Here is a 27,551-nt window from a genome sequence, read left to right as displayed (position 1 = left end):
TTATTGGTTTATATTTTTAATTGTTTTTTTTATTTTTTTATTTTTTTTTAATTAAATAAATTTGTGAATATCTTCCAAAAGATAAAAATAAAATTATGAAATAAAGTAGGGCTCATATGTTATTACGTCTAAATTTAATTTTGGTGTGTGGTTTAAATTGTCAAACCACAAAATAATATTAGTCAAAAATATTAGGTTGAGATTTTTTTTTTTTTTTTATTTTTTTTTTTAAAAAAAAATAATTATCCTTTAAAAAACCAATAATTTTATTTCTTGATGAGGTGTAAGGGAGTAAATAGCTAGAAAATTTTTTTATTGAAAACAGGTACCAAGTTGAATTCACGATTTATTTTTTAAGGGGTAAAGAAAAAAAAAAAAAAAAAAAAAAAAAAAAAAATTATAATAATTATTATAATTATATACACCATACTATTAATATTGGTAAAGTTTAATTTTTATAATCTAACAAAAATCACTTTTTTATTGGCATTGTGATATTAACAATTTATTTTATATTATTTTATTTTTTATTTTTTATTTTTTATTTTTTATTTTTTTTTTTATTTTTTTTTTTATTTTTTTTTTTTTCCCAATCTCTCGCAGAGATCTTTTAGTATAAATTGGATTATACAGAACTCTTTTTATTTAACATTTTATTTTCATTCATTTAAAACTCAAAAATCATTTATTAAAAAGATATAAAATTTTTTATTTTTTTTAGAGTTTTTTTTTTTTTAATAGTATTATAAAATAATAATAAAAAATATACAAAATAAAAAAATAAAAAAAAAAAACAAAAAAAAAAAAAAACAAAAAATTAAAATAAAAGAAAACTTTTTTTTTTTTGTTGTTTATAATAAAAATAAAATTAACAATAACACAATCAGATTATTTCAAAAGACATCAAAAATTAAACAAATCGTTTTTAAAAATTAATTTTTTTTATATATTTTTTATTTTTTTATTTTTTTTTTTTTTCCAACTTTACTTTTTTTAAAAATGACCAATAATAATATTTTAGAAGAAAATTTTTATAAACTTTCAAATGATGAAATTTCAAAATTATATACCTCTTTAAAAGGTGAAAATTCAACAATGGTTTTTGCCTACGATGGTACTAGAAGATCTTATCTCATTTCTCAAGGTTTAAAAAATTTAAAAGTTTGTAATTCTCCATTGGCTACATCTGCCAATACTTCAAATTCTGCCAATTATAATAATTTAAATAATAATTCAAATAATATTTCAAATAATAATAATAATAGTAATAATAATAATATTAATAATAATAAAAATACAGAAATTAAAATTGATTACAATGAATATAGTAAGACCGCAGTTCATAATTTTTTATATTTATCAATTATGATGTTCCAAGTAAGTTTTTAATTACTTAATTTCCATTTTATTTTATTATTTATTTATAATTAATTAATTAATTTTTTTTTTTTTTTTTTTTTTTTTTAAATTTTTTTTTTTTTTTTTTTTAGCATGGAATTAAAAATATTGTTTACCCAATGTGGTTTTGTACATTAGAAAAACGTGGGCCAGAATATTTGCCAAAGTTTATTCAATATTTATGGGGTTTATCAAAGTTGTTAGATCCAAATTATGATTTTTTTAAATTATTTCAAGAGAATGGGGTTAGAATTATATTTTATGGTGAATATAAAAAATTATTAGAACGTGGTAATGATAATGAACTTTTATCAAAATTCGAAGAGATTATGGATAAAACAAAAAATAATTCAAATAAAATATTATTATTAGGTACTAATATCGAAGAACCATCTCAAACTATAATTAATAATACATTATCATTTTATAAAAAATTTGGAAGGGGTATGTTTTTCATTTTTTAATATTTAATTTTTTTTATTTGAAAATTTTGTTTTTCGATCAACTTCTAACCCCTTCCCCCCTTTCTCCCTTTTTTTTTTTTTTTTTTTCCTCAGAACCAACTAAAAATGATTTAATTCAACATTATTATGGTGTTAATACCCAAATTGATGATGTATCATTTTATTTAGGATTTGATAGATTTTCCACAGATGGAAGACCAATTTTAATATCTGATAAAGGTGCAGAAGATTTATATTATACAGTTTCACCACATTCTTTCTTATCAACTAATGGAGTATGTTTTTTTTTTTATTTTTTTTTTATTTTTTTTTTAATTTAATTAAATTATATTCAATTCCCTAATAATATTAACTTAAATAATGTTTTAGTTTAGAAAAGTTTTATATGATCATATTTATCAAAGAACTATAACAAATGCTAAAGAATATGAATTAAAAGTTAATGATATTGAAATGATGAAAAAATTTTATGAAAATAATTCAAATAATATAATGGGTATTGGTAATGTAAACCCAAATGGAAATTATTGGCATCCTAGCCCTCAAGTTGAATTACCTCAAAAATCAATAGAAAAACCAAATTATGATGATAATCAAACTATAGTTTTATCATCACCAACAAATGAAGCATTTAAACTCTTCAAACAACTTGATATTAATTCAAATTTAAATAATAATAATAACAATAATAGTAATAGTAATAATGGTAATAATAGTAATAATGGTAGTAATAATAATGGTAGTAATAATAATAATAATAATAATAATAATAATAATAATAATAATAATAATAATAATAGTAATAATAATTTAATGGGATGTAAACAACATAATTCATTTATAAATGAAGAAAATCAATATCAATATTGTCAAACATTAACAATTAAACAAAACATTTCAATGGGATCACCATCATCACCAAGATACCTTGACAAATTTATTTAAAAAAAAAAAAAAAAAAAAAAAAAAAGGTAATTGATTTTTTTAATGTATAATATAAAATATATTTTTTATAATTTTAAATAAATAAAAAATAAAATAAAAAAATAAAAAAATACAAATATGAATAAAAAAAAAAAATGATTTTTTTTTTTTTTTTTTTTTATCTGTTAAAAAATTACTGTGCATTTATTCTAAAAATAGAAACACTTTCCAAAAGATAATTTTTTTTTATTTTTTTTTAGTTTTTTGACTTTTCAAATTCAAATAAACACATTCATTAAATATAAAAAATAATTTTATTTTATTTTATTTTATTTTTTTTTCAAACTTAATTTTACAAGTCAAACATTTACCCAATCAAAAAATAATATTTATAAAACAAATAATTATAAACAAATAATTATAAAAAAATAAAAAAAAAATAAAAAAAAAAAAAAAACCAAATTCAAATAATAAACAACACAAGACAAAAATTAAATAAATCTTTTAACCACCAATATATTTAAAAATGATTATTTACCATTAGAATATTATTTATTTTTTTCTCATAAAACACCACTTAAAATTCATTTGAAAATAATTATTAAAATAGAAATGTTGGAATTTGAAAGAATTGCGAGAATACAACTAATCGTTTTGTTTATGATAATTTACCAATCACCATAACTAATGAATTTTAAATAATATGATTATTCAATGGTGTAATAGTTTGTTCACATATTTTTTTTTTTTTTTTTTTTTTTTTTTTTTTTGTTTATTTATATTTAAAGAATTAAAATTATAATACAAAAAATAATTTAAACCCTTTGATACCCATTCAATTCTAAATGTAGATTTTCAATAATTAGTAATGATTTAAAATGGAAACATGAAAAAAAATATGATTAGAGCGCAAATGGTTAAAATTTCTAATTTTGAATAAGTGTGTGTATTTAAATATATACCTATACATGTATGTATTTTTTCCTAATGTTGATGTTGATGTTAATGTATCTTTTTCTTTTTTTTTCTTTTTTTTTTTCTTTTTTTTTTCTTGTTATTGTTATTTTATATTTGTAAAATAATTAAATTACAACTGCCAAATTGTTTTTATTTTTTATTTTTTATTTTTTTTTTTCACCCTTTTTAAAAAAATATGTTGTTAATATTAAAAATCCACAAATTAGAAAATGATGATACATATGATGATAAAGGTATAATAAAACCTTACAACTATTTATCAAAATAAATACTTTCCACAATTTATCCTACTTTTAATATTTTTTCATTTTAAAATATTCCATTTTAGGGTTAACTTTTAACACATAAATGTTCAAAAGATTGTATTCGATAAATCAACATATTATCTCCGTTAATTTTCCAAAAAAATATTACTGAATACCACTTAACTACCCCCCCAAAAAAAATACAAGTAAAAACAACACCTTTATTAACACAAACAAAAAAAAAAAAAAAAAAAAAATATTTATAAATCTTTTAACAGATTATTCATAAACTCTCTCATATAAATAATTAAACTTATACCCTCTTATACTTAAATGATTTTTAAAAATTAATTTTCACACATATACTTTAAAAAATCGTTGATGAATTTGTAGTTGATTGTTTTTTTTTTTTTATTTTTTTTTTTATTTAATTTTTTTTTATTTTATTTTATTTTTTTTTTAAATAATAAAATTCTTCTCTCATTTTTGTTCATTAAAATTTATAGAATAAAAATCTAATGAGGATTCCAAAAAGGGTGGTGAATACTATTAATTTGTGTGAATTGAAGAGTTGATAATTAAAAATTTAAATAATGATAATTATAATGAATGGATAATTATATTTATAGTATTGTTAAATTATAATATTTTTTATGTGGTTGGAATTATTGGTATGTTTGTTATTTTGACGATTTTTTTTTTTTTTTTTTTTTTTTTATTATTATTATTATTTTTATTATTTTTTATGTTGCTATTTTGAGTATTACTTAATACTTTTTTTTTTTCTCTTATTTTAATATTAAAATTTTTAATTATTTCATTTTTTTTTTATTATTTTTTTATTTAATTTTTTTTTTTCGTATATAGTTATTTGTAAATTTAAAGGTTTTAAATAAATAATTTTGTAAATTATTTATTAATTGTGTAGAGCAATAATCTATAACAATTTGTTCAAACCAAAAATATTATTTTCAATTTTATTTGATTTTTATTATCCAAATTTAAAAAATTAAAAACAAACATATAATTTTTTTCAAACCATAAATTTTTTCCCTAAATTTTAATTCTTTTTTTTTTTTTTTTTTTTTTTTTTTTTTAATTCTATTTTTATTCTATTTTAAAATTTTTATTTTTTTTATTTTTTATTTTTTTTTTTAGTTAAAACAATTGTTAACTTTAATTTTTTTTTTTATCATCACTCAAATACAATCATTTCATATTTTCTTTTTATTTTTATTATTTTTTTTTTAAAATAAAAAAAAAAAAAAAAAAAAAAAAAAAGAAAAAAAATATAAACCTCGTATATATATTTTATAATAATCGATTAGATCAATCTTTAATTATATCTTTGATTTATCAGTATTATCATCACAAAGGTTATAAAAACATTTATTTTATTTTTTTATAATAAATTTTAAATAATTAAATTATCATAATTTTTAATTTCTCAAGTATATCACCCTTCCCACATTTTTTAATATTAAAATATACTTCCTACATACTCTTGTTATAGATTCTTCTTAAAATTTTTTTATTTCATTTTAAATTTTATTTTTTTATTTTATTTTATTTTACACCCACGTGTATTATTTAAAATTTATTTATATTTTTTTAAATTTTGTTTTATTTTTATTTTTTGTTTTAAAATTTATTTATTTATAATTTTTTTTTTTTTTCAATAAATCTTGATCAAATCATTTGTTTTAATAAATATTAAATTTTTTAAATAATAATTTAAATTATAATAATTTTCAAATTAAAAAGTATTTAAAATAATAAATATAAAAAAAAAAAAAAAAATTAACAATTTTTAACAACAAGGAAGTAAAATAATAATAATAAATAATAAATAATAATAATTATAAAATAATTATATATAAATCATGACACCAATATCCCATTATAGTAATTTTCAAGAATTTAATAAATTAACAGATAATGAGATTAGTAAAATTATAAACTCAAGATTAAATAATTGCAATACTATGGTTTATGCATATGATGGTACAAGAAGATCTTACTTAATTGAAAATACAATTTCTAAATTACAAACTAATGGAATTCATAATAATAAATGCAAATTTACTGGAAAAGATGAAAAAACTACAATTGATTATGATGATTATTGTAAAACGGCAATTTCAAAATTATTATTTGATTTGGTTATGATGTTTAAACATGGTATAAAGACAATAGTTTATCCAATGTGGTTTTGCACACTTGAAGATCGTGGGCCAGAATATTTACCAAAGTTTATTAAATATTTAAGTGGATTAAAGGCATTACTTGAAAATGAAACATTGGTAAAATTATACAAAGAATGTGGTATTCGTGTAATATTCTATGGAGAATATATAAAATTATTAGAACGTGGTAATGATCCAATTCTACTTGAAACTTTCAATAAAATAATGGAATTAACTAAAGATAACATATCCCACACCATTTTATTTGGAACAACAATTCAAGAGCCATCACAAACAATCATTGAAAATTCAATAGACTTTTTTGAAAAATATAATTATAGACCAACTAAAAATCAATTAATAAAAAAATACTATGGTGTAGATGTCGATCAAGTTAGTTTTTATTTAGGTTTTGATAGATTCTCAACTGATGGTAGACCAATTTATATTTCTGACAAAGGAAATGAGGATTTATATTATACAATTTCACCACACAGTTATTTCTCAAAAATTAATGTAAATAATAAATAATAAATAATAAATAGTAATAATAATTTGAAATATATATTTATATTAATAATAAATAATTTTCTTTTTTTTTTTATTTAAAAATTATAGTTCAGAAAAGTATTATTTGATAAATTATATTGTAGATCCAATACAAATGCCAAAGAGTATGAATTAAAATTAACCGATATTGAAATGATGAAAGAATTTTATGAAAATAATTCAACAAACGTAATGGGATTAGGAAATGTTAATCCTCATGGAAACTATTGGTATCCAACTCAACAAGTTCAACCTCCAAAAAACTTCGATATTAATAATTATAATTATAATAATAATAATAACAATAAAACTGTACAAATTAAAGAAAATAAAGATCCAAAAAAGGATCAACAAAAGCTAACCTCTTCAACATTTAACGAAACAATAAAAACTTTTAAAAAATTGGAATTAAATAATATTAATAATAATAATAATTATTTTCTAAATAATACAAACACAAATAATAATAATAATAATATCAATAATAATAAAAATAATAATAATAATAATAATAATAATATTAATAATATTATTAATAATAATAATAATAATAATAATAATAATAATAATAATAATAATAATAATAATAATAATAATAATAGTAATAATAGTAATATTATTAATAATATTAATAATGATGAGGATAATAATAACAATAATAATAATAATAATAATAATGAAAATAATGATAATGATATTAACAATGATAATGAAAATAATAATAATGATAATGGTGATTTTGGGGCAGTAGCAACAACAACCTCTTCTGCCCTCAAATATCCAAAGAAAAATTTTTATCCTTCTTTTCAAAAACAAGTTGCTTTAACAAATTATTAATATACACTCTTAAATTAGGGAAATTACAAATTTCCAAACAAATAAATAAATAAATTAAAAAATTAAAAAAAAAAAAAAAAAATTTACTTTTTAAATTTACATTTATTTATTAAAAAATTTAAAATTAATATAAACCTTTTACTGAACTAAAGAGTTTACCATAATTAATTAAAGGGATTATACTTGGTCTTCCACTAAAAAATAAAATTAATAATAATTAGTAAATTTATAATGAGATAATAAATAAAAATCAAAATAAAATAAAAAAAGAAATACTCACTGAGCACACTGAAATGGAATATTACATTCATTTAAATCTTCTAATAGTTTTATACAAATCTCTCTTGAAAGTTTATTACCAAATTTAATTGCAGCTATTTTTTTTAGTTTTTATAAAAAAAAAAAAAAGTTAATATTAATGTGTTGAAAAATTCAATAAAACTAATACTACTAATTTTTAAAATTGATACATACTTCTACATGCTTTTGAAGCTAAAATTCTATGAGCAGCAGGAGGTCTATTTGAAGTTGCTCCTTTACTACTTTCTAATTGATAAAGAAATTCTCTGAGATCGTTTACACCCAAACCTACTAAACAAAACATTGGTACTTGTGAAATGTTTATTGAAGTTTTATTGAATGTCCATTTGAATCCCCATTGTTCCAATGGTTTTGTATAGATTCTCATTAGTTCCAATTCATACTCTGTTAATGACCATCTTGTTCTCTCTGGCATTGGACAAAGGTCGAATTTATTCTCACCAAAATACTTTCTTTCTAATATTTCCAATTTGATTCTTTCTGAAACGGCATGTTGATCTAAAATCAATACAATACCATCTGCTTCGCAAATTAAAAACTTGTTATCCCATTGAGTGATAAATTTAAAGTTTTGTAACATTTCCTTTGGTATTACCTCTGTACATTTTTGAGATAGAACTTCTTTAATAAAACCACTAACATTAATATTGATATCTTTCATTTCAACACCAGGTTTAATACTTTTATCAAAGAATGGACTAATTCTATCATCAGTATAATTATATTTTTTCGCCAATTCAATTTTACTATAATCAGAATCATGAATAAATTCTTTTTCTTCATCATCATCTCCAAGAGATTCATCGTCTTGATGTTCTTTAATATTACCAATACCACTAAGTGTTAAATGATCACCAATGTTATGAGTTGGACAACAATGGTCATCATGTTCTTTTTCTTGTACTTGTTGTACCTCGTCATCATTTTTCTTTTTTAATTCTTTTTCTTTTTCCAATTCTTTTTCTTTTTCTAATTCTTTTTCTAATTCTTTTTCTTTTTCTAATTCTTTTTCTTTTTCTTTTTCTTTTTCTTTTTCTTTTTCTTTTTCTTTTTCTTTTTCTTCTTTAATAAAAAGATTTCCTTTTTCATTTTGTTCATAGTGATTTTGGTATTGTTGTTTTGGTGATGGTGGTGGTGAAGTTAGACTAGCATTATACTCTTCATCTTGGTCACTGGAGGAGTTATTTTGAATTTGAGGTGGTGAATAGTATTGATTGCCTTCCATGTTAAATAAAACTCTTTTCTTTAATAATGATGATGATGATGACAAAATAAAACCTTCATTATAGGATCCCTCACTTTCAGTGGTTGATAATTCAGAATCACTGAATAAAGATTTCTTTTCTTCATTAGCCGTTGGTTTTCTCAAGAATGATATTTCAGGAATTGTAAGTGGGTTTGACGTTGTCTTTATAGTTTGGATAGTTGGTGTTGAGGTTGATGCTGAGTTCGAGGTTGAGGTTGGTGCTAAGTCCGAGGTTGAGGTTGTTGATGTTATTGGTATTGTTAGTTGTTGTGATTGTGACGATTCTTTTTCTAATTTACAAATAATTTGATTTAGTTTTGATTTTGTTGACTCTGTTGATGATAATTGTTCATTTGATTTAAAATATTTTGACGTTGTTTGTTCATTTTGAGGTAAATCTTCATCACTATCATCCAAAACTATTATTTCAATATTATCGGTTGTAGTGTTTTTGTTTTTATTACCATTACTGTCAGCAATATTATTTTGAATGTCATTTTCAGTCTTTAACTTTTTAATTGGTGATGATAATGTGTTTGATTTTTCATCTTCATCAAAAATATCATTTTTTCTTACATTTTTTGGAGGTGTTGTTTGTTGAGAGATTATAGATTTAATTGGTTGTGATAATGGTGAAGATGGTGGACTACTTTGAAAAGGTGAAGTAGTAGTAGTAGTAGTAGTTGTTGTTGTTGTTGTTGTTGCTGCTGCTGCAAGAGTATTATTACTATTACCATTATTTGTTGGTTTACCATCTTCTAAAAATAATAATTTTTGCCCATTTAAACCTGTTAAATTGTCATCGTCTTCATCTGCTTCATCATCACTAATTTCAAATGGAACAATATCAAGACATGAATTACTAAATAATGAAGAATCATTTAGTTGATCATTATTGGAGGTATTTTTCAAAGAGTCTAATTCTTTATAATCTTCCTCTTTAATTAATATTGGATGTTCTGTCTTTACCTTATATTGATTCTTTTTTAAAGCATCTGATGCCAGTGCAGCCTTGCTAAATGGTGATAAAGTTTTTGTAGTAACTGTTTTTACACTTTTAATAGTTGTAGTTGTTGTAGTAATTGTTGTTACATCCATTTGGTCGACATCAATTACTTCTCTAAATGTTGAAACTTTTAATTGGTATTTTCTTTTTTCTTTATCATCATTATTATTATCTTCTTCCTCATCATCATCGTCTGATTCATTTTTATATATTGCTAATTGCTTATCATTATTTTGTTCCACTTTAACAAATGGAACCAAATCTTTATTTTCATTATTATTATTGTTATTATTATTATTATTATTATTATTATTATTATTATTATTATTATTATTATTATTATTATTATTATTATTATTTTGGGTTGAGTTATTTGTGATATGTGGAATGGTAGTTGGTGGAAGTGTAGGTGGTGTTTGGGATGATATGTTTAATTTAGATGTTGGAGTCATTGTGGTTGTATCTTCACTTCTTTCTTCCTCTTGATCTTCTATGTTTGAATGAAAGTGATTTTCATCTGTGGGTATTGAATTTTTAGTTTGTGGGAAATTGAATATTGGTGGTCTTGGAGGTGGGCTATCATCTAAAATGGTTGCATCTGAATCCGCTGATGATCGAGAATCTGTTACATCCCTTGACGAACTCTCGTAAGGATCTGTTGTTTGTAATGTGGAAGCAGTATCATCTTTTTTATTGTGTGGAATATTTCTATGAATACGAGGTGAAGGAATTGGAGACAATGGTAAAGTAGATGGTTGTTGTGTAACTTCTATTGATTCATCATAAGAAGATTGTGGTGATTGGTCAATTATTTGATTATTTACATTTGATAGTTTAAGAGGTGATGATTTCTGTATTTGACTTTGCGAAAGAGTTGTTTTTGGTGGAGAAATTTGTAAAGGTGATACTATAGATTTGAATGGTGATGTTTGTTGTGAAGATGTTCTTGATTGTTTTAAATGGTGATATAGAATTATTTGTAGTTGTTGTTGTTTTAGTTGGTGTACCTGTTGTTGTTGTTGTTGTGGTAGTTGTTGTTGCATTTTTATCATTCATAAAGAAAGAGTCTGGTAAAATATCATTAATGTATTGTTTTTCCTCTTCTATTTCTTTTAATCTTTTTAAATGTTCCTCATCCTCACTACTATCGATTTGGTTATTATCTAAATCATCAAAACCAATTTGCATTCCTTGGTGATCTTCATTTTCATATATATTATTATCTTGGTCAACACTTGTACCACGAACATTTTGAGAACTCATTATTTCATCTTCATCGATACTACTGCTATATCCCATATCAAAGCCATCACCATCATCTTCTTGGGTGTCTTGAACAACATTTGATAAATCATCATCTTCAAATATTGAAATATCACCTGCTGTTGTTGTTGTTGTTGTTGATGTTGATGTTGATTTTCCATCATAATTATTTGGTTGAGATGATGGTAGTGCTGTTGTAGTTATTGATTTACCTCTTGAATTTCCACCATCATCAGATCTATGTTTTGTTAAAAATTTTGTTAAAACATTTTGAATTTCAGCCAAAGGTTTCTTCCAATCATTAAATTCTAAAAATGTTTTTGAAGAAGGTTCATAAGAACGTTCATATTCTAATTGTGAGCATCTTAAAAATAGTATGAATATTGGATTACTATCAATCACCTCTTTTTTTGCAATTTTTGATACATTTGCGTTTGCTTTTCTGGTTGCATTAAATAATCTATACTTTTGATATAATTGATTAACATGTCTGTGTAATTTTGTATTTAAAACTATTCTATTATTTAAATCTTTTTATATATATATTAATTGATTATTAATATTAATTCTTTTTTTTTTTTTTTCATTGTTCAAGAAAAAAAAAAAACTTACAAATATATTGAAAAGATTTATTTGGATGACCTTTTTTATGAGGTGAAGAAAGATAACCAGATAAATAGTAAGAACTACTATTATTGTTGGTGGTATTATTATAATTTTCAGAGGTTACGTATTCTAATTTATTCATCATCTCTTGACCGTAGAAATGTTTGAAATAAGAAAGAAATGATGTATCTTTTGGTGTTTTTAGTATAGTTAAACTCTTTGTTTCATCATAAACTGAGAATACAATCTTTGGGAATGATAAAGCTATGATTTCAATTCTCTTTTTAATTATTAGTTTTAAATTTGGATGATATAAACCTTGTCTTCTTACAGGATAATTTTTAAATAAATCTCTAATCTTTACAATTGTGCCATTAGCTATTGAATTATTATTATTATTATTAATATTATTATTATTAACATTATTATTATTATTATCACAACTACTACTATTATTATTATCTAAAATTTTAAATTGGTCAACTTTGCCAAATGAAATTGATTTTTGAATGGTTGAACCAAATGAATTTGAAATTATATCTAATGATGATATATTTGATAAACTTGCTAATGATTCGCCACGATATCCAAATGTTTTTAATGATTTAAGATCAGAGAGTGAGTTGATCTTTGAAGTACAATTACGATCTCCAACAAATTTTAAATTTTCATATGACAATCCAAATCCATTATCTTTTACCTCGAATGATAGATTCGATAAATTTATTGAAATAGATATTACTGTTGCTCTTGCGTCTATTGAATTAAATATTATCTCTTCAATAGCTTGTTCCAATGAAACTATTACAACTGATGATCTAACCTTTAATGATACTTCTTCTTTTAATTTTTTAATTACATTATTATTGATATTATTATTATTATCATTGTTTACATTATTTTTATTAATACTATTATCTTTATTCATATTTCATTAATTTATTTAATTGTAAATTTTATGTGTGTCTTAACACACAACCAATAAAATAACTAAATAAAAAAAAAAAAATAAAAAAGTTTTTTTATTTATTTTTTTAATTTTTGGTTTTTTTTTTTTTTTTTTTTTTTTTAGTTAGCCAATTTAACAAAAAATTTTTTGAAAATGAAAATTTCCATTAATTTCTGAATTAAAACAAATTTTTAGATTTTATTTTAAAAGGGATTAAATTGGATATAAATTTTTTTTTTTTTGTAAAAAAAAAAAAAAAAAAAAAAAGGAAAAATCCCACCATCTTCATTATTATATATATTTATTATTTTTATCTTTTATATATAATTCCAACAAATAAAAAAAAAATTTTAAAATAAAACAAATTGGAAAAATACCAAAAATACCTTAAAAATCTATTTCTTATCATTTTTGAAAATTCATTGAATTAGAGTCGAAAGAAGGAAAAAAAAAAAAAAAAAAAACTTAATATTTTTATTTTATTATTATTATTACTATTATTATTTATTTTAATAAAAATAATTTTAATATTTGAAATAATTATAATAGTAATAAAAATTAAGAATAAAATTCCCACATAGTTAAAAAAAATATTAAAAAAAAAATAAAAAAATAAAAAAAAAAAATAAAGAGGTGCTTTTTTTTCCACATGAGTAATCACCCTTTAAGGTATGGTGGTAATAAACTCACAAATTTTTGCATGTCACAATCGAATACATTTTCACTGTATTAAGATTATATGTAATAATTATTTTTAGAATTTTTTTTTTTTTCATTTATATTATTTTTTTTTTTTTTTTTTTTTAATATTGTTATTAATTTTTTATCTTAATTTTTTTTTTTTTTTTTTTTTTTTTATTGATACACTTTCACTCTTTCATAAAATTTTATTTATTTCATTAACTGAAATGTATGTACATTACATTTTTTATTGTAATTTTTAAAAAATATATTATTTAATTTTTATTTTAATTTTATTTATTTATTTATTTATTTATTTTATTATTTTTTTTTTTTTTTTTTTTTTCCTTTTTAAAAAATAGTGATGAAAGTTAACAAATCTATTTACATGGTTTTTTTAAAAAATAAAAAATAAAAAAATTTATAATTTTATTTAAAATAATTAAATATTTTATATTTATTAGCCACATCAAATTAATTATTTTCCATATTTTGTGTATTATTAATTTTAAAAAAAAAAAATATATTAATAAATTTAAAAATATACATTTTTACCCCAATATTTTTAGTAAAAATAATAAGAGTTATTACTATTTTTCGTACTATTAAATTAATTTTTTTTTTTTGGTTTTATTTTTATTTTATTTTTTTATTTAATTTATTCCTTTCCCTTGTTTGCTTGTTTGTAAAAAATTTTTAATTTTTATATCCAAAACAATTGGCAACACCAAACACCCCTCATCTATCCATCAAAAATTTTTTTTTTTTTTATTTTTTTTTATTTTTTTTTATTTTTTTTATTGTTTTTTTTTTTTTTATTGGTTTTTTTTTTTTTTATTTTTTTTTTTAATTTTAAAAAAAAAACTAAATTTTAACTTTTTTTTTTTTTTTTTTTTTTTTTTTCAATTCTCAGCAAAAAACATACAAATAAATTTGTATCACCTTCACAAAAGAAAGCGACCCCATTTTTTTACACTATTACAACGAAATAGATTACAATTGGAACCGATTCAAATACTTTTTTAAATATATTTTTGTAAAAAATAAAATAAAATAAAATAAAATAAAATAAAGAAAAAAAAAAAAAAAAAAGGAAAAAAATTACATATAGTTTTTTTTTTTTTTTTTTTGGATGTTTCAAAACAAATAATTTATTAAAATAAAAATTAAAAGTATATAATAATAATAATAACAATAATAATAATAATAAAAAACATAGAAAAATAAAAATACGCACATATACTAAAATGGACACAATAAAAGAAACGGACTCTTTTAGTAAATATGTATGTATTACTAATATTTATAGTTTTAAATACAATGGAAATATACTAAAGTTATTTTATTAAAAAAATAAAAAAAAAAAAAAAAAACAAAATCAAAATTAAAATTTAAATTTTTTTTTATTTTTATTTTTAGCAAATTGGAGAAGCTGTTGGTAAAGGTGCATTTGGTAAAGTTTTTAAAGCATTAAATGCAGAAACAGGTGATTTCTGTGCAATTAAACAGATTGAAAAAACCATAATATCAGAGAAACAATTACCATCAATCATTCAAGAGATAAAATTATTGCAAACACTTCAACATCCAAACATTGTAAAGTTTATAGAATCATACGAAACCTCAAGATATCTTTATTTTGCATTGGAATTTATAGAGGGTGGATCATTGGCAAAGATTGCCAAGAGATATGGTTGTTTTCAAGAACCATTACTCTCGAGATACTTTAGTCAAGTTTTAAAAGGTTTAGCATATCTTCATGAGAAAGGTGTAATTCATAGAGACATAAAAAGCGATAATATTCTCATAACAAAAGAAGGTGTAATTAAATTAGCAGATTTTGGTTCATGTACTTATTCAGCGATCGATAGAAAATTAACAGTTGTTGGTACACCATTTTGGAGTATGTTTATTTTTTTTAAAAAAAATAATATTAATTGACTTGTAGTGAAAATAGATTGTGTCAAATATTAATAATGTTTTTTTTTTTATTTTTTTCTTTTTAATATATTTTATAGTGGCACCAGAAGTTATACAAATGGATATGAATGCAAGAAGTACAGCATGTGATATTTGGTCATTAGGTTGTACATTATTAGAGATGTTAACGGGTAATCCACCATATTGGGATTTAGGAACAATGCCAGCAATGTTTGCAATGGTTAATAATCCACATCCACCAATTCCAAATAATATATCAGCAGACTTAAAACACTTTTTATTGGCATGTTTTGTTAGAGATATAAATAAAAGACCAACAGCATCACAACTTTTAGAGCATCCATGGATAAAACAGCACATTCATGAACCATCTCAATCACAACCAGCATCATCACCTGAACCATCAAGAATTAAATCTAGTGGAAGTGGGTCGAAACTATCAATCAACACTTATGCTGAAGGTTATGATGTAGAGTCAGATGATGATACAACCAATAGTAATAATGGCAGCGACCATGATCGTATTCAACAATTGGAGTCACAAAAGAAAGAAATGACAGAGACAATCAAAAGATTGAAATTACATTTTTTACGTGCAATGAAAGAGAAGAAGGTAATGAAGGATATGATTTCTCAATTGGTAACGGAAAGAGATGAATATATGATTAAATTAGGTTTAACACCACCACCATTACCACCAATCCTAGCAAATGCAACCTTAAATTCAAAATCCTCATTGGATAGTTCAAATGAGCTATTGAATAAAGAATCTAGTCAAGGTAATCTTTTGGGAAGTGGTGGCAGTGGTTCACCATACACTAATCACACACGTTCTTCATCTGCACCACTCACTGCACCTGGAAAAATCATATCGACTCATCAAATTCATTCACCATCACTAAGTAATTCCTCTGCATCAGCTTCAACCTCTGGTGTATCAAATAACAAAGAAAGAGGATCTTCAATACTAACCAACGATTTCTTTCATCCACCATCAGATGATGATCAACATTCACCAACCAATGATTTATTCCTTCATGAACATTTTGAAAAGAATTTAAAAGTTACAGCATCATCTTCACCATCTTCATTATCAAAGAATTCAAGATTAACTACTAAATTTGAATTGGAATCTGATAATAATACTAATAATAATAACAATAACAATAACAATAACAACAATATAAATATAACAACAACAACAACTACTACCACAACAACACCAGCATCAAATCAAAACCTTGGAGCTTATTATCAATCTAGTGGTAATCTCCATTTGTACACAAATCAAAATAATTTAACTAATAATAATATTAATAACACTAATAATAATAATAACAATAACAATAATAATAATAATAATAATAATTTAGGTAGCAATACCAATGTAGATATGTATTTAAGAACTTCAAGTGAAAAAACTCACTTATCAATAACCCAGCCAGTATCACTTAGTGGTGCACTATCATACGGGGACCATTTAAATCCTAGTGTAACAATAGGTGGTCATAATAGTTTAAAACAAAAAGGAAGTGGGAAAACTTCAATCCCAGTTTTACAAAAAGAACCTTCAAATAAGAGTTTAAATTCTTTAAATAATAATAATGTAAACAATAATAATAATAATAATAATAATAATAATAATAATAATAATAATAATAATAATAATAATAATAATAATAATAATAATAATAATACAAATAGTAACAGTAATAATAATACAAATAATATTAATAGTACAAATAATATTAATACAAATAATATTAACAATGTACTTGGAACATCACCGTCAAGAAAGATATCAAATTCAGATCAATTTACACCAAATAGAAAATCATCACAACCAATTGCACCAAGTTTTTCATTACTCAATCAATCTTTAGATAGAAATCCAAATAGTAACAATAATAATAATAATAATAATAATAATAGCAATAACAACAACAACAACAATAATAATAATAATAATAATTTAAATAGTGGATCAAATAGTTTTAATAACAATAGTCCAATAAGTAGTTTTACTAATAATAATAATAATAATGAAAGTGGTGATGAATATGATGACGATAGTGATATTATTGAAGATGAACAAAGTTCCAATTCTAGTCTCTCTTTCAACAATTCAAATGTACCACAAGTTGAATCAGTTGTTGTAAATGTACAACCACCGAGAGTAGGTGATGAATGTAAAGTTAAATGCGGTGATGGTTGGTATGATGCAGTAGTCGATTTAGTTAGTGGATCCACTTTTGTTGTCACTATCAAACCTTTTAAAATCAAAAGAGAGGTATCTCATTCTGATGTTACTTTGGCTCCTCTTCAATTCCCGGTAACTGCAACAAAGAAAAAGAAATTCAGTTTATTTAATAGAAAATAAAATAAAACTATAAAGAAAACTATAATTTGCTTTGTTTTTTAAAAAAATTTTTTATTACTTTTTCTTTTTTATCTTTTTTTTTTTTTTTTTTTTATTTCATTGATTGTTAACATACATTATTATTTATAATAGCAATATTTTTATTTTTATTTTTATTTTTATTTTTATTTTATTTTTATTTTTTAGAACCAAACATATATTTTAAAATTATTGAAACTTCCATTAAAGCTTCATTTGATTCATCCAAACCAATTGCAAAGAATCCATGTGGTGAGTTTGTATAACGTGTATGATAAACCTTAACGCCAGATTGTCTAAGTTTTTTAATATAAAGTTCCCCTTCGTCACAAAATGGATCAAAACCAGCGGTGATCATATGAGTTACAGGTAAACCACATAATGCCTTTGTTGAAGTGGCAGCCTTTAAAGGTGATGCGTAAGGATTTTCAATATCTGCCTCTCTGCAATATTTGCTAGAGAACCATTTGAAAAAACTCATCGGCATTAAATAACCATCGTTGTGTACAACACGTGTATAATATTTCTCTTCGTTTTTCTTTAAATCTAAAATTGGACAAACCAAAACTTGACCACATAATCTTGGTGTCTCTTTATCTCTTGCCATTAAGGCTACTGCTGCTGCTAAATTTCCTCCTACACTATCACCTGCTACTGCTATACGTGTTGGATCACCATCAAATGTTGCTGCTTTCTTTACTGCCCAACAAGTTGCTGCAAAACAATCTAAAGCTGCTGCTGGAAACATATTTTCTGGTGCTAATCTATAATCAACTGATACTACAACACATCTCTTTTTTTTTTTAAAAAAAAAAATAAATAAAACAAAATAAACATATTAATATGTATAATTATTAACAATATATGATTTTGATAAACTTACTGATTGATTTGAAAGTAATCTACATAAACCATCAACTGATGGAGTTTGAATTGATTTTGATACAAAACCACCAGAATGGAACCACATCTAATTAGATAACAATTAATAATAATAATAATATTAATAATTAGAATATTTATAAATTTTTACTTGTCTTTTATAAATTAAATAAATTAAATACTTACTAAAATTGGATAGGTAGTTGGTTTTTCACCTGGTTCTAAAGCTGGATTATAAACTCTAACTCTAAATCCTGTACAACCTTGAACATCTAAATCATTTCCATCTAAATAAAGATCTTGCACTCTTGATACTGGTATTGGGGTTGATGGTTGATTTTCATATGAATCAAAAACATCTCTATTAAATTCTCCATCGTCATGTGCACCCATTCTCCATAATAATAATTTATGAACACCTGAAACAACTTTAGTCTCTTTACTAACACCACCAATATTCATTGTGATGGTTGTTTCTTCCAATGCTCTCTCGTTAATTGTAGTTGTAAAACATTTTGAACAAACTTTAACTCTTTCAGTATATCCATATTCTTGTGGTAGTGATGTATTTAATGAACAACAATCTCCACAAAATAAATGTCCACATCTTCTACAATGATGTCCTGATTGTAAAAATAATAATAAAATTATATAGTGTTAGAATTTAGATTTTTTTTAAAAATTGTACTATAGTAAAAATAGATAAATACTTCTATTAAGGAATGTAAAGGTTGAACTACACATTTCACATTTATTTGAAGAGTTATCAGGTACCCATTCCGGTTTCTTTGATGCTACTGGTGGTGCAACTGGTTCAGTAGTTGTTGATGTATCTGTATCTGTTTTTGGTTGTGCTGGTTTCTTTTTCTTTGGTTTTTGTGGTTGTGTTGGTTGTTCTTGTTGTTGTGATGATGGTGATGATTGTTCCTCTTGCTTCTCTTCAGTTGGGTATGATAATGTATTTGATGTAGTTGTAGTGGTGGTGGTGGTATTTATATTATCACTTCTTGCAAAGGGTGACACAAATTCGCCCTCCTCCTCTTCTGCCAAAGAGGAATTTAATGGATTTGACATTTATTTTTTATTTTTTTATTTATTTATTTATTTATTTATTTATTTATTTATTTGTTTATTTGTTTATTTATTTTTGTATGAAAATATAAAAAATAAAAAAATAAAAAAAAAAAATTTTAGTTTTTATTAATAATAAGGAAAAAAAAAAAATAAAAAAAAATAATAAATGAATAAAAAAAAATAAAAAAAAAATAAAAAAAAATAAAAAAAAAGAAATTAATAATAAAGTGTGAAAAATTAAAATTAAAAAAAAAAAAAAAAAAAAAATTTGAAAAAAAAAAAAAAGGTTGGAATATTCCAAAAGCAATTTTTTTTTTTTTTTTTTTTTATTTTGGAACTTATACCAAAGGATTCCAATATTTTCCTTTTTTTAGTTTTATTTTTTTTTTTTAAACAGAAAAAAAAAAAAAAAAAACTTATACCTCAAAGGTCTTATAAAACTACTGATATAATTTTTTCATTTTTCCACTTTTTTTATACCTTTTTTTTATTTTTTTTAAAATAATTTCTTTTGATCTATTTTATTTTTTCCTTTTTCTATTTTTATTATTTAGTTTTTTAGTTTTTTAGTTTTTTTTTCTAGTTTTATATTTTTTAATTTTTTATTTTTTTTTAACCCAGATATTTAAATTTTAAAATTAAGTTATAAAATAAACCTTGTTTTTTTTTTTTTTTTTTTTTTGAAAAAGAATCCAAAATCGACACACAAACGAAATTTCTTTTTTTGATTGTATATAATCTTAATGTGAGTAATCAAAAAAATAAAAAAAATAAAAAAAATATAAAAAAAAATAGAAGATAGCCAAAAATGAAAACTAATCCAATTATCGCTTTCGTTCAAAGATATTTTGAAAATTAAAAAATAAAAATTAAATTAAAAAAAAAATAAAAAAAAAAATAAAAAAAAAAAAAAACAAAAAATAATAAAAATTTTAAAAAAAAAATAAGACAGAAATTTCAAAAATTTTATTTTATTTTTTTCTTTAACAATAATAATAATAATAATAATAATAATTATAACAATAATAATAAAAAACAAATACAATATATATTAACAAATAAATGGCATTAGAACAAATAGATTATGAATATCAAAGTGGATTTGGTAATTCCTTTGAAAGTGAAGCAATTAAAGGAACATTACCAAAGGGAAGAAATGCACCACAAAATTGTCCACTCGATTTATATGCTGAACAACTCTCTGGTAATGCTTTCACAGCACCAAGACATACCCAACAAAGATCGTACGTATTTATATTTATTTCATCTAGTATACGTATATATTTTCTAACAAATATTTTTTTTTTTTTTTTTTTTTTTTTTTTTTTTTTTTTTTTTTTTTTTTTTTTTTTTCTTTTTCTTTAAACACAATAAAATAAAATAAAATAATAGATGGTTATATCGTATTAGACCATCAGTTTGTCATACACCACTTAAACCAATTGATTCAGGATTAGTTTGTGATTTAAATAATTTACATGTTGATCCAAATCAATTAAGATGGAAACCATTCCCAATTACAGAAGATAAACCACACGATTTCGTTGAGGGTCTCATTACAATCGCTGGTGCTGGTCATGCATCAGTACGTCATGGTCTTGCAATTCATATTTATACAGCAACAAAGAGTATGGAAAATAAATCCTTTTATAACTCTGATGGTGATTTCTTAATTGGTATGTAATAATAGTAATAATCATTATAATAATACATTATAATTATATATTAATTTATTATTATTATTATTATTATTATTATTATTTTTAAAATAAATATATAGTACCACAACAAGGTACATTAGATATTCAAACAGAATTTGGATTTATGAAAGTTAAATCAGGTGAGATTTGTGTAATTCAAAGAGGTATTACATTTAGTGTTAATGTTGAAGGACCAACTAGAGGTTATATTTGTGAGGTGTTTGGATCACATTTTAAACTTCCAGATTTAGGACCAATTGGTGCTAATGGTTTAGCAAATCCAAGAGATTTCTTATCACCAGTTGCAGCCTATGAAAAGAAGGAAGGTATTGAACATACAAAGATTAATAAATTCCTTGGAAAGTTATTTAGTGCAACACAAACCTACTCACCATTCAATGTTGTAGCATGGCATGGTAACTATTGTCCATACAAGTATGATCTCAGTTTATTCTGTGTAGTTAATTCGGTTTCATTTGATCATTTGGATCCATCGATTTTCACAGTTTTAACAGCACCAACCAATGAGGTGGGTGTTGCTGCTGCTGATTTCGTAATTTTCCCACCACGTTGGTTGGTTCAAGAGAATACATTTAGACCACCATACTTTCATCGTAATTGTATGTCTGAATTTATGGGTTTAATCCGTGGTGTCTATGAAGCAAAGAAAGAGGGTTTCTTACCAGGTGGTGGTAGTTTACACAGTTGTATGACTCCACATGGTCCTGACTCTGATACCTTTTATGCCGCCATTAAAGCTGAATTAAAACCAACTAAAATTCCAGATGTAGCTTTAGCTTTCATGTTTGAATCCTCTCTTATTTTAGGTATCTCTGATTATGCTAAAAAGAATTTTATTGATGATGATTATTGGAAATGTTGGCAAGGTTTAAAGGATAATTCTAAAATTTAAATTAAAAAAAAAAAAAACATTTTAAAATTATCTTTTTTAAAAAAAAAATACATATATAAAAAAAAAAAAAAAAATATTGTCGACAATAATAATAAATAATAAATAATAATAAATATAAAATATAAATTTTAAATAATAATAATAATAATAATAATAATAATAATAATAATAATAATAACAATACTTTTTTTTTTTTATTTTTTTAATTTTATTTTTAAAAATACAATTATGTTTATTTATTTATTTATTTATTTTATATTTAAAATCTACCTAATTGATAATCTAAGAATGCTTTTTGAATTTCTTCTTGAGTATTCATAACAAATGGACCATATTGAACGATTGGTTCACGTATTGGTTTAGCTGATAAAAATAAAAATCTAACACCTTTATCACCAGAGGTTGCATGCAATTTATTTGGAATTGGTTCATCAAGGCCAAGTGAATTATTATCAATATTTTCTAAAACACCAATATGTCTATCTTCAACTTTAATTTGATTTTCTCCAAATGTACCATCACCTTGAAAAACGTAAACGAATGAATTATGATCGAAATCCGGAATATCCACAGAGAATTTAGTGTTTGGTTCTAATGTGACATCTAAAAATATTGGTTTAACACGTAAATTCTTTACAACACCTTCAATACCTTGATAATTGCCTGCTATGACTCTAACTTTTTTTTCACCCTCTACGTAAACCTCTTCAATATCTGATGATGCAATATCTTTATACCATGGTTCTGACATTTTATCAACAGAGTTTAAATTTAACCAAAATTGGAAACCAAACATCATACCATCACGTTGTTGTGGAATCTCTGAATGAATTATACCTCTACCTGCATTCATAACTTGAACCATACCTGGTAATAGTAAACCTTTATTTCCTTTATTATCTTGATGTTCCATTGAACCTTCAATCATATAAGTTAATGTTTGTTGACCACGATGTGGATGATCTGGAAATCCTTCAATATAATCATCTGGATTATCACTCTTAAATGCATCCAACATTAAAAATGGATCTAATCTCTTAATTGGTCCACCAATTACACGTTGAAGTGATACACCTGCTCCATCTTGTGTATCAAAACCTTTAGCAACTTTTAAAACTTTTCTCGAAATATTATTTGACATTATTTATTTGTTTATTTTTTTTTTAATTATTAATTATTTAATTATTTAATTTTATTTGTGTATATATTTTAATTTTTAATTAAATGAATGAAAAAATAAAATTTAAAATTGTCTATTTATATTAAAAAAAAAATAACAATATATTAAAAATTAAAAAAATAAAAAATTAATTTTATTATTTTATCATCATTTTCTTCTTGAATTTTTTTACTATTCTGGTGAAGGGTTTTGTTTTTTATTTTTGTTCAAGATTATTCGGGAATTTTTATTTTTAAATTTATTTTTTATTTTTTATTTTTATTTTTTTTATTTCAATTTTTTTTTTTTTTTTTTTTTTTTTTTTTTTTTTTTTTTTTCCTAAATTATTTCATAGAAATGAACAGTAGTAAGAGATTTATTCCAAAAAAAGAAACATCAACATCAACAACAACAACAACAACGACGACATCAACAGAAATAACTAAAAATATAGATTTAAATAAAACCGAAAAAATTCAAATTACATCAGATAATGGTATAACTAAAATTATTAATAAAAATGGTATAGGTAATAATTTCCCGTTTGATGGTGACCAAATTTATATAAAATATTTTGGAAAAACTATTGATGGTACAATATTTGAAGATAATAGAAATAAATCAAGTTATTCCTTTATTTTAGGTGGATTAGGTGAACCGATTAAAGCATTCAACTATGCCATTAAGTCAATGAAAAAAGGTGAAATCTCAACATTTACAATTCGTTCAAAGTATGCATTTGGTGCTATCGGTAATGGTGATTCTGTACCACCAAATTCAACAGTAATCTATGAAATTGAATTAATATCTTTCTCAAACAGTAGTGATATTTCAATTGAAAAAGATGGTTCAATTATTAAAAAAATTTTAAATAATTCAACCACCAACACCACCAACACTAACACCATTGGTACAATTCCAAAATATGAAGCAAAAATTTCAATTGATTTTAAAATTAAAACTAAAGAATTGAATGAAATTATTCAAGATAAAAAGAATTATATATTTAAAATTGGATCAGATATAATGGTATTAGATATTATCGAATTCATTTTAATGACTATGCAAATTGGTGAATTTTGTCAAGTTGAGGTTGAATGGTCAACATTTTTAAATTCAATTAAAAAATGGCCTTTAGATTCATTAGATAATAATTTATCATATATAAAGAAATTTAAAGATTTAATAAATAGTCAATCACAATTACAACAACAACCAATTATAATTGAAATTAAGTTAAATGAAATTATTGAATTTGATAAAGAGAAATATCAATATAATTTAAATGAATTGGAATCAATTGGTTTAAATAAGAAAGAAGAAGGTACTGAATTATTTAAACGAAAATATTATGAAATGGCAAGATTGAAATATAAAAGGGCATTGGCATTCTTTAATTCAAATGATAGTAATAGTAAACAACATATAATATCTTGTCTATCGAATCAATCAGTTTGTAACCTTTTAATGAAACAATATAAACAAGTAATTGAATTAACTACTCAAGTATTACAATTGGATCCAAATCATATAAAATCTTTAAATAGTAGATCAAAAGCATTACGTGAAACTGGTAAATTAAATTTAGCATTTTATGATATTCAAAAAGCTTTAAAAATTGATTCACATAATAAAGATACTTTAAATGAATTATCAATTTTAAATAAATTAAAAGAAAATAAAAATTAAAATAATCAAAAAAAAATAAAAAATAATAATAATTTTTTTTTTGTTCAAAATATCTATTTTCAAAACCTTTTTTTTTTTTTTTTTAATAAGTGATACTTATTTAATGATAAAACTGTACTGGTAACCAAAAAAAAAAAAAAAAAAAAAAAAAAAAAAAAAATAAAAATAAAATAAAATAAAAATAAAATAAAATAAAATAAATAATAAAAAAAAAAGAATAATAAAATAAAAATATTATATATGTAATTCCTTATTTACTTTTAGTAAATATAAAATTGTCTGTGTGTGTGATGATGTTTTTACAAGTTTTTCACACTACAAAAAACAGTAATCAAAATTTCATAAATATCTTTTTTTATTTTTTATTTTTTTTTTTTTTTATTTTTAATTTTTTTTATTAATATTTCTGGGTATCATTTAAATTGTAATTAAAAAAAATCTAAAATCATAATAAAGGAGATTAATAAAAATAATTGAAAATAAAGAATAATAATTATTTATGATAAAAATAGAAAAAATAGAAAAAAAAAAAAAAAAAAAAAAAAAAAAAGATTAAACTTTGCCAATGATCATTGTTTAATTATTATTGTGTGTTCTTCATTCCTTTTGAAATGATCACATGCTTATGAGATGGCGAGATGTTTCGAAATAAAGTTCTTTTTTTATTTCAAATTTTTTGATATTTGCAGGTTGACCAGTCAACGAGAGTATTTTTATATTTTGAAAAAAAAAAAAAAAAAAAAAAAAAAAAAAAAAAAAAAAAAAAAAATATGTTTTAGAATTTTACCGAATTTAATTTAATGTAAAACCGTTTAAATTTCTCATTTGTTCTTTTTTTTTTTTTTTTTTTTTTCTCTTTTCTTTTTTTCATATTTCTCATTCCTTTTTGTATACAAATATTTATACACAAAATTTTAAAAAAAATAAAAGTTAAAGAAAAATAAAATAATTTTACACAAAAATAGAAATATTTATAATTTTTTTATTTTAAAATAAAAAAAAAATAGATCATCCAAACCAATTTACAATCAAAACACAATCACATTATATATTTTTTTTCTCTACTTTTTTTTTTTTTTTTTATAAAGAAATCATAACCCCCCACTCACCACACCCATTTTTTTTTTTTTTTTTAATATTTAAAACAATTTAAGAAAAACAATCACACCACCAAATTACATAAAATTAAATTTTATTTTTTTTTTTTTATAAAATTAAAACAGGCAACAAAAAAACAAAAAAAAAAAAAAAAAAAAAATTTTAATTAAAAAAAAAAAAAAAAAATTTAATTAAAAAAAAAAAAAAAATTTATAAATTTCATTCTTTCATTCTTTCATTCACATTCACACAAGTAAAAAAATAAAAATAAAAAGATTATAAAAGAATATAAATCATCAATTACAATCAAAAAAATCACATTAATATACTGAATACTAAACAAAAAATTAAATAAACAAATAAACAAACAAATTTTTTTTTAAAATAATATATCGATAAATAATAAAATGATCTCTAATAAAATATTTTCAAAGGTAATTTAATTAGTAATTTTTTTTAAAAAAAAAAAAAAACAAAAAAACAAATACTAATTTTTTTTTTTAATTAAATTTGTGAAATTTCCAAAAAATCAAAAAAAAAAAAAAAAATCAAAAAAAAAAAAATCAAAAAAAAAAAAAAAAAAATATCCAGGCTACAAAATCAATTTTAACACTGGGAATAAAAAATAACAATATTAATAGAACATTTATAAGTTTAAATAATAATAATAAAGAAAATGAATTTAAAAGATTTCAAAATAGATTTGGACCATTTCCAGAATATGTAAAGATTGTTGAAGTTGGACCAAGAGATGGATTACAAAATGAAAAGATAATAGTACCAACAGTTGATAAGATACAATTAATTAATAGATTGGCACAAACTGGATTATCAGTTGTAGAGGCAACTTCATTTGTCTCTCCGAAATGGGTGCCACAAATGGCAGATAATAAAGAAGTATTGAGAGGTATTGAAAAGGTTGAGGGTGTTTCATACCCATGTTTGACACCAAACATCCAGGGATTCCGTGCAGCATTGGACGCAGGTGCAAAAGAGATTGCATTATTCGCAGCTGCAAGTGAGAGTTTCTCCAAAAAGAATATA

The 27,551-nt window shown here is 21.8% G+C and overlaps 9 protein-coding genes across 9 annotated transcripts in view; 6 read left to right on the top strand and 3 right to left on the bottom strand.

Moving 5' to 3' along the window:
- Positions 1-999: 999 nt before the first annotated feature.
- DDB_G0283887 (hypothetical protein) lies at positions 1,000-2,807 on the top strand (the record flags this gene model as incomplete). The annotated part of the gene is made up of 4 exons (XM_633801.1): positions 1,000-1,377; positions 1,491-1,842; positions 1,956-2,137; positions 2,232-2,807. 4 exons carry the CDS (start codon positions 1,000-1,002, stop codon positions 2,805-2,807), a joined length of 1,488 nt encoding a protein of 495 aa, XP_638893.1.
- A 3,085-nt stretch (positions 2,808-5,892) lies between these two features.
- On the top strand, positions 5,893-7,581 carry DDB_G0283885 (hypothetical protein; the record flags this gene model as incomplete). Its single annotated transcript, XM_633800.1, has 2 exons — positions 5,893-6,711; positions 6,814-7,581. 2 exons carry the CDS (start codon positions 5,893-5,895, stop codon positions 7,579-7,581), a joined length of 1,587 nt encoding a protein of 528 aa, XP_638892.1.
- A 124-nt stretch (positions 7,582-7,705) lies between these two features.
- Positions 7,706-12,951, bottom strand: mlh3 (MutL DNA mismatch repair protein; the record flags this gene model as incomplete). Its single annotated transcript, XM_633799.2, is given in 4 exon segments — positions 7,706-7,775; positions 7,862-7,955; positions 8,056-11,947; positions 12,030-12,951. Coding segments are annotated over 4 exon segments (4,978 nt in total).
- A 1,949-nt stretch (positions 12,952-14,900) lies between these two features.
- Positions 14,901-17,974, top strand: DDB_G0283821 (protein kinase, STE group; the record flags this gene model as incomplete). Its single annotated transcript, XM_633797.1, has 3 exons — positions 14,901-14,939; positions 15,073-15,556; positions 15,672-17,974. The coding sequence occupies 3 exons, from the start codon at positions 14,901-14,903 to the stop codon at positions 17,972-17,974; spliced, it is 2,826 nt and encodes a 941-aa protein (XP_638889.1).
- Positions 17,975-18,149: 175 nt separating this feature from the next.
- DDB_G0283819 (hypothetical protein) lies at positions 18,150-19,948 on the bottom strand (the record flags this gene model as incomplete). Its single annotated transcript, XM_633796.1, has 4 exons — positions 18,150-18,785; positions 18,876-18,962; positions 19,061-19,497; positions 19,585-19,948. The coding sequence occupies 4 exons, from the start codon at positions 19,946-19,948 to the stop codon at positions 18,150-18,152; spliced, it is 1,524 nt and encodes a 507-aa protein (XP_638888.1).
- Positions 19,949-21,010: 1,062 nt separating this feature from the next.
- On the top strand, positions 21,011-22,561 carry hgd (homogentisate 1,2-dioxygenase; the record flags this gene model as incomplete). The annotated part of the gene is made up of 3 exons (XM_633795.1): positions 21,011-21,192; positions 21,341-21,624; positions 21,729-22,561. 3 exons carry the CDS (start codon positions 21,011-21,013, stop codon positions 22,559-22,561), a joined length of 1,299 nt encoding a protein of 432 aa, XP_638887.1.
- A 259-nt stretch (positions 22,562-22,820) lies between these two features.
- Positions 22,821-23,702, bottom strand: DDB_G0283817 (pirin family protein; the record flags this gene model as incomplete). Its single annotated transcript, XM_633794.1, has 1 exon — positions 22,821-23,702. One exon carries the CDS (start codon positions 23,700-23,702, stop codon positions 22,821-22,823), a length of 882 nt encoding a protein of 293 aa, XP_638886.1.
- Positions 23,703-24,077: 375 nt separating this feature from the next.
- Positions 24,078-25,409, top strand: DDB_G0283815 (hypothetical protein; the record flags this gene model as incomplete). Its single annotated transcript, XM_633793.1, has 1 exon — positions 24,078-25,409. One exon carries the CDS (start codon positions 24,078-24,080, stop codon positions 25,407-25,409), a length of 1,332 nt encoding a protein of 443 aa, XP_638885.1.
- A 1,505-nt stretch (positions 25,410-26,914) lies between these two features.
- Positions 26,915-27,551, top strand: part of hmgL (hydroxymethylglutaryl-CoA lyase) — a gene marked incomplete at both ends in the record, with an annotated part of 1,378 nt that continues 741 nt past the window's right edge. The window contains 2 exons of the mRNA XM_633792.1: positions 26,915-26,941; positions 27,099-27,551. The exon at positions 27,099-27,551 is cut by the window's right edge and continues 741 nt beyond it. Coding sequence (XP_638884.1) covers positions 26,915-26,941; positions 27,099-27,551 — 480 coding nt within the window. The remainder of the gene's footprint in view (positions 26,942-27,098) is intronic.

The sequence above is a fragment of the Dictyostelium discoideum genome (assembly GCF_000004695.1).
Source record: "Dictyostelium discoideum AX4 chromosome 4 chromosome, whole genome shotgun sequence".
NCBI classification, from domain to species: Eukaryota; Evosea; class Eumycetozoa; order Dictyosteliales; family Dictyosteliaceae; genus Dictyostelium; species Dictyostelium discoideum.
The sequence above is the reverse complement of the archived record's forward strand: the minus strand, read 5'-3'. Positions and strand labels throughout refer to the sequence as shown.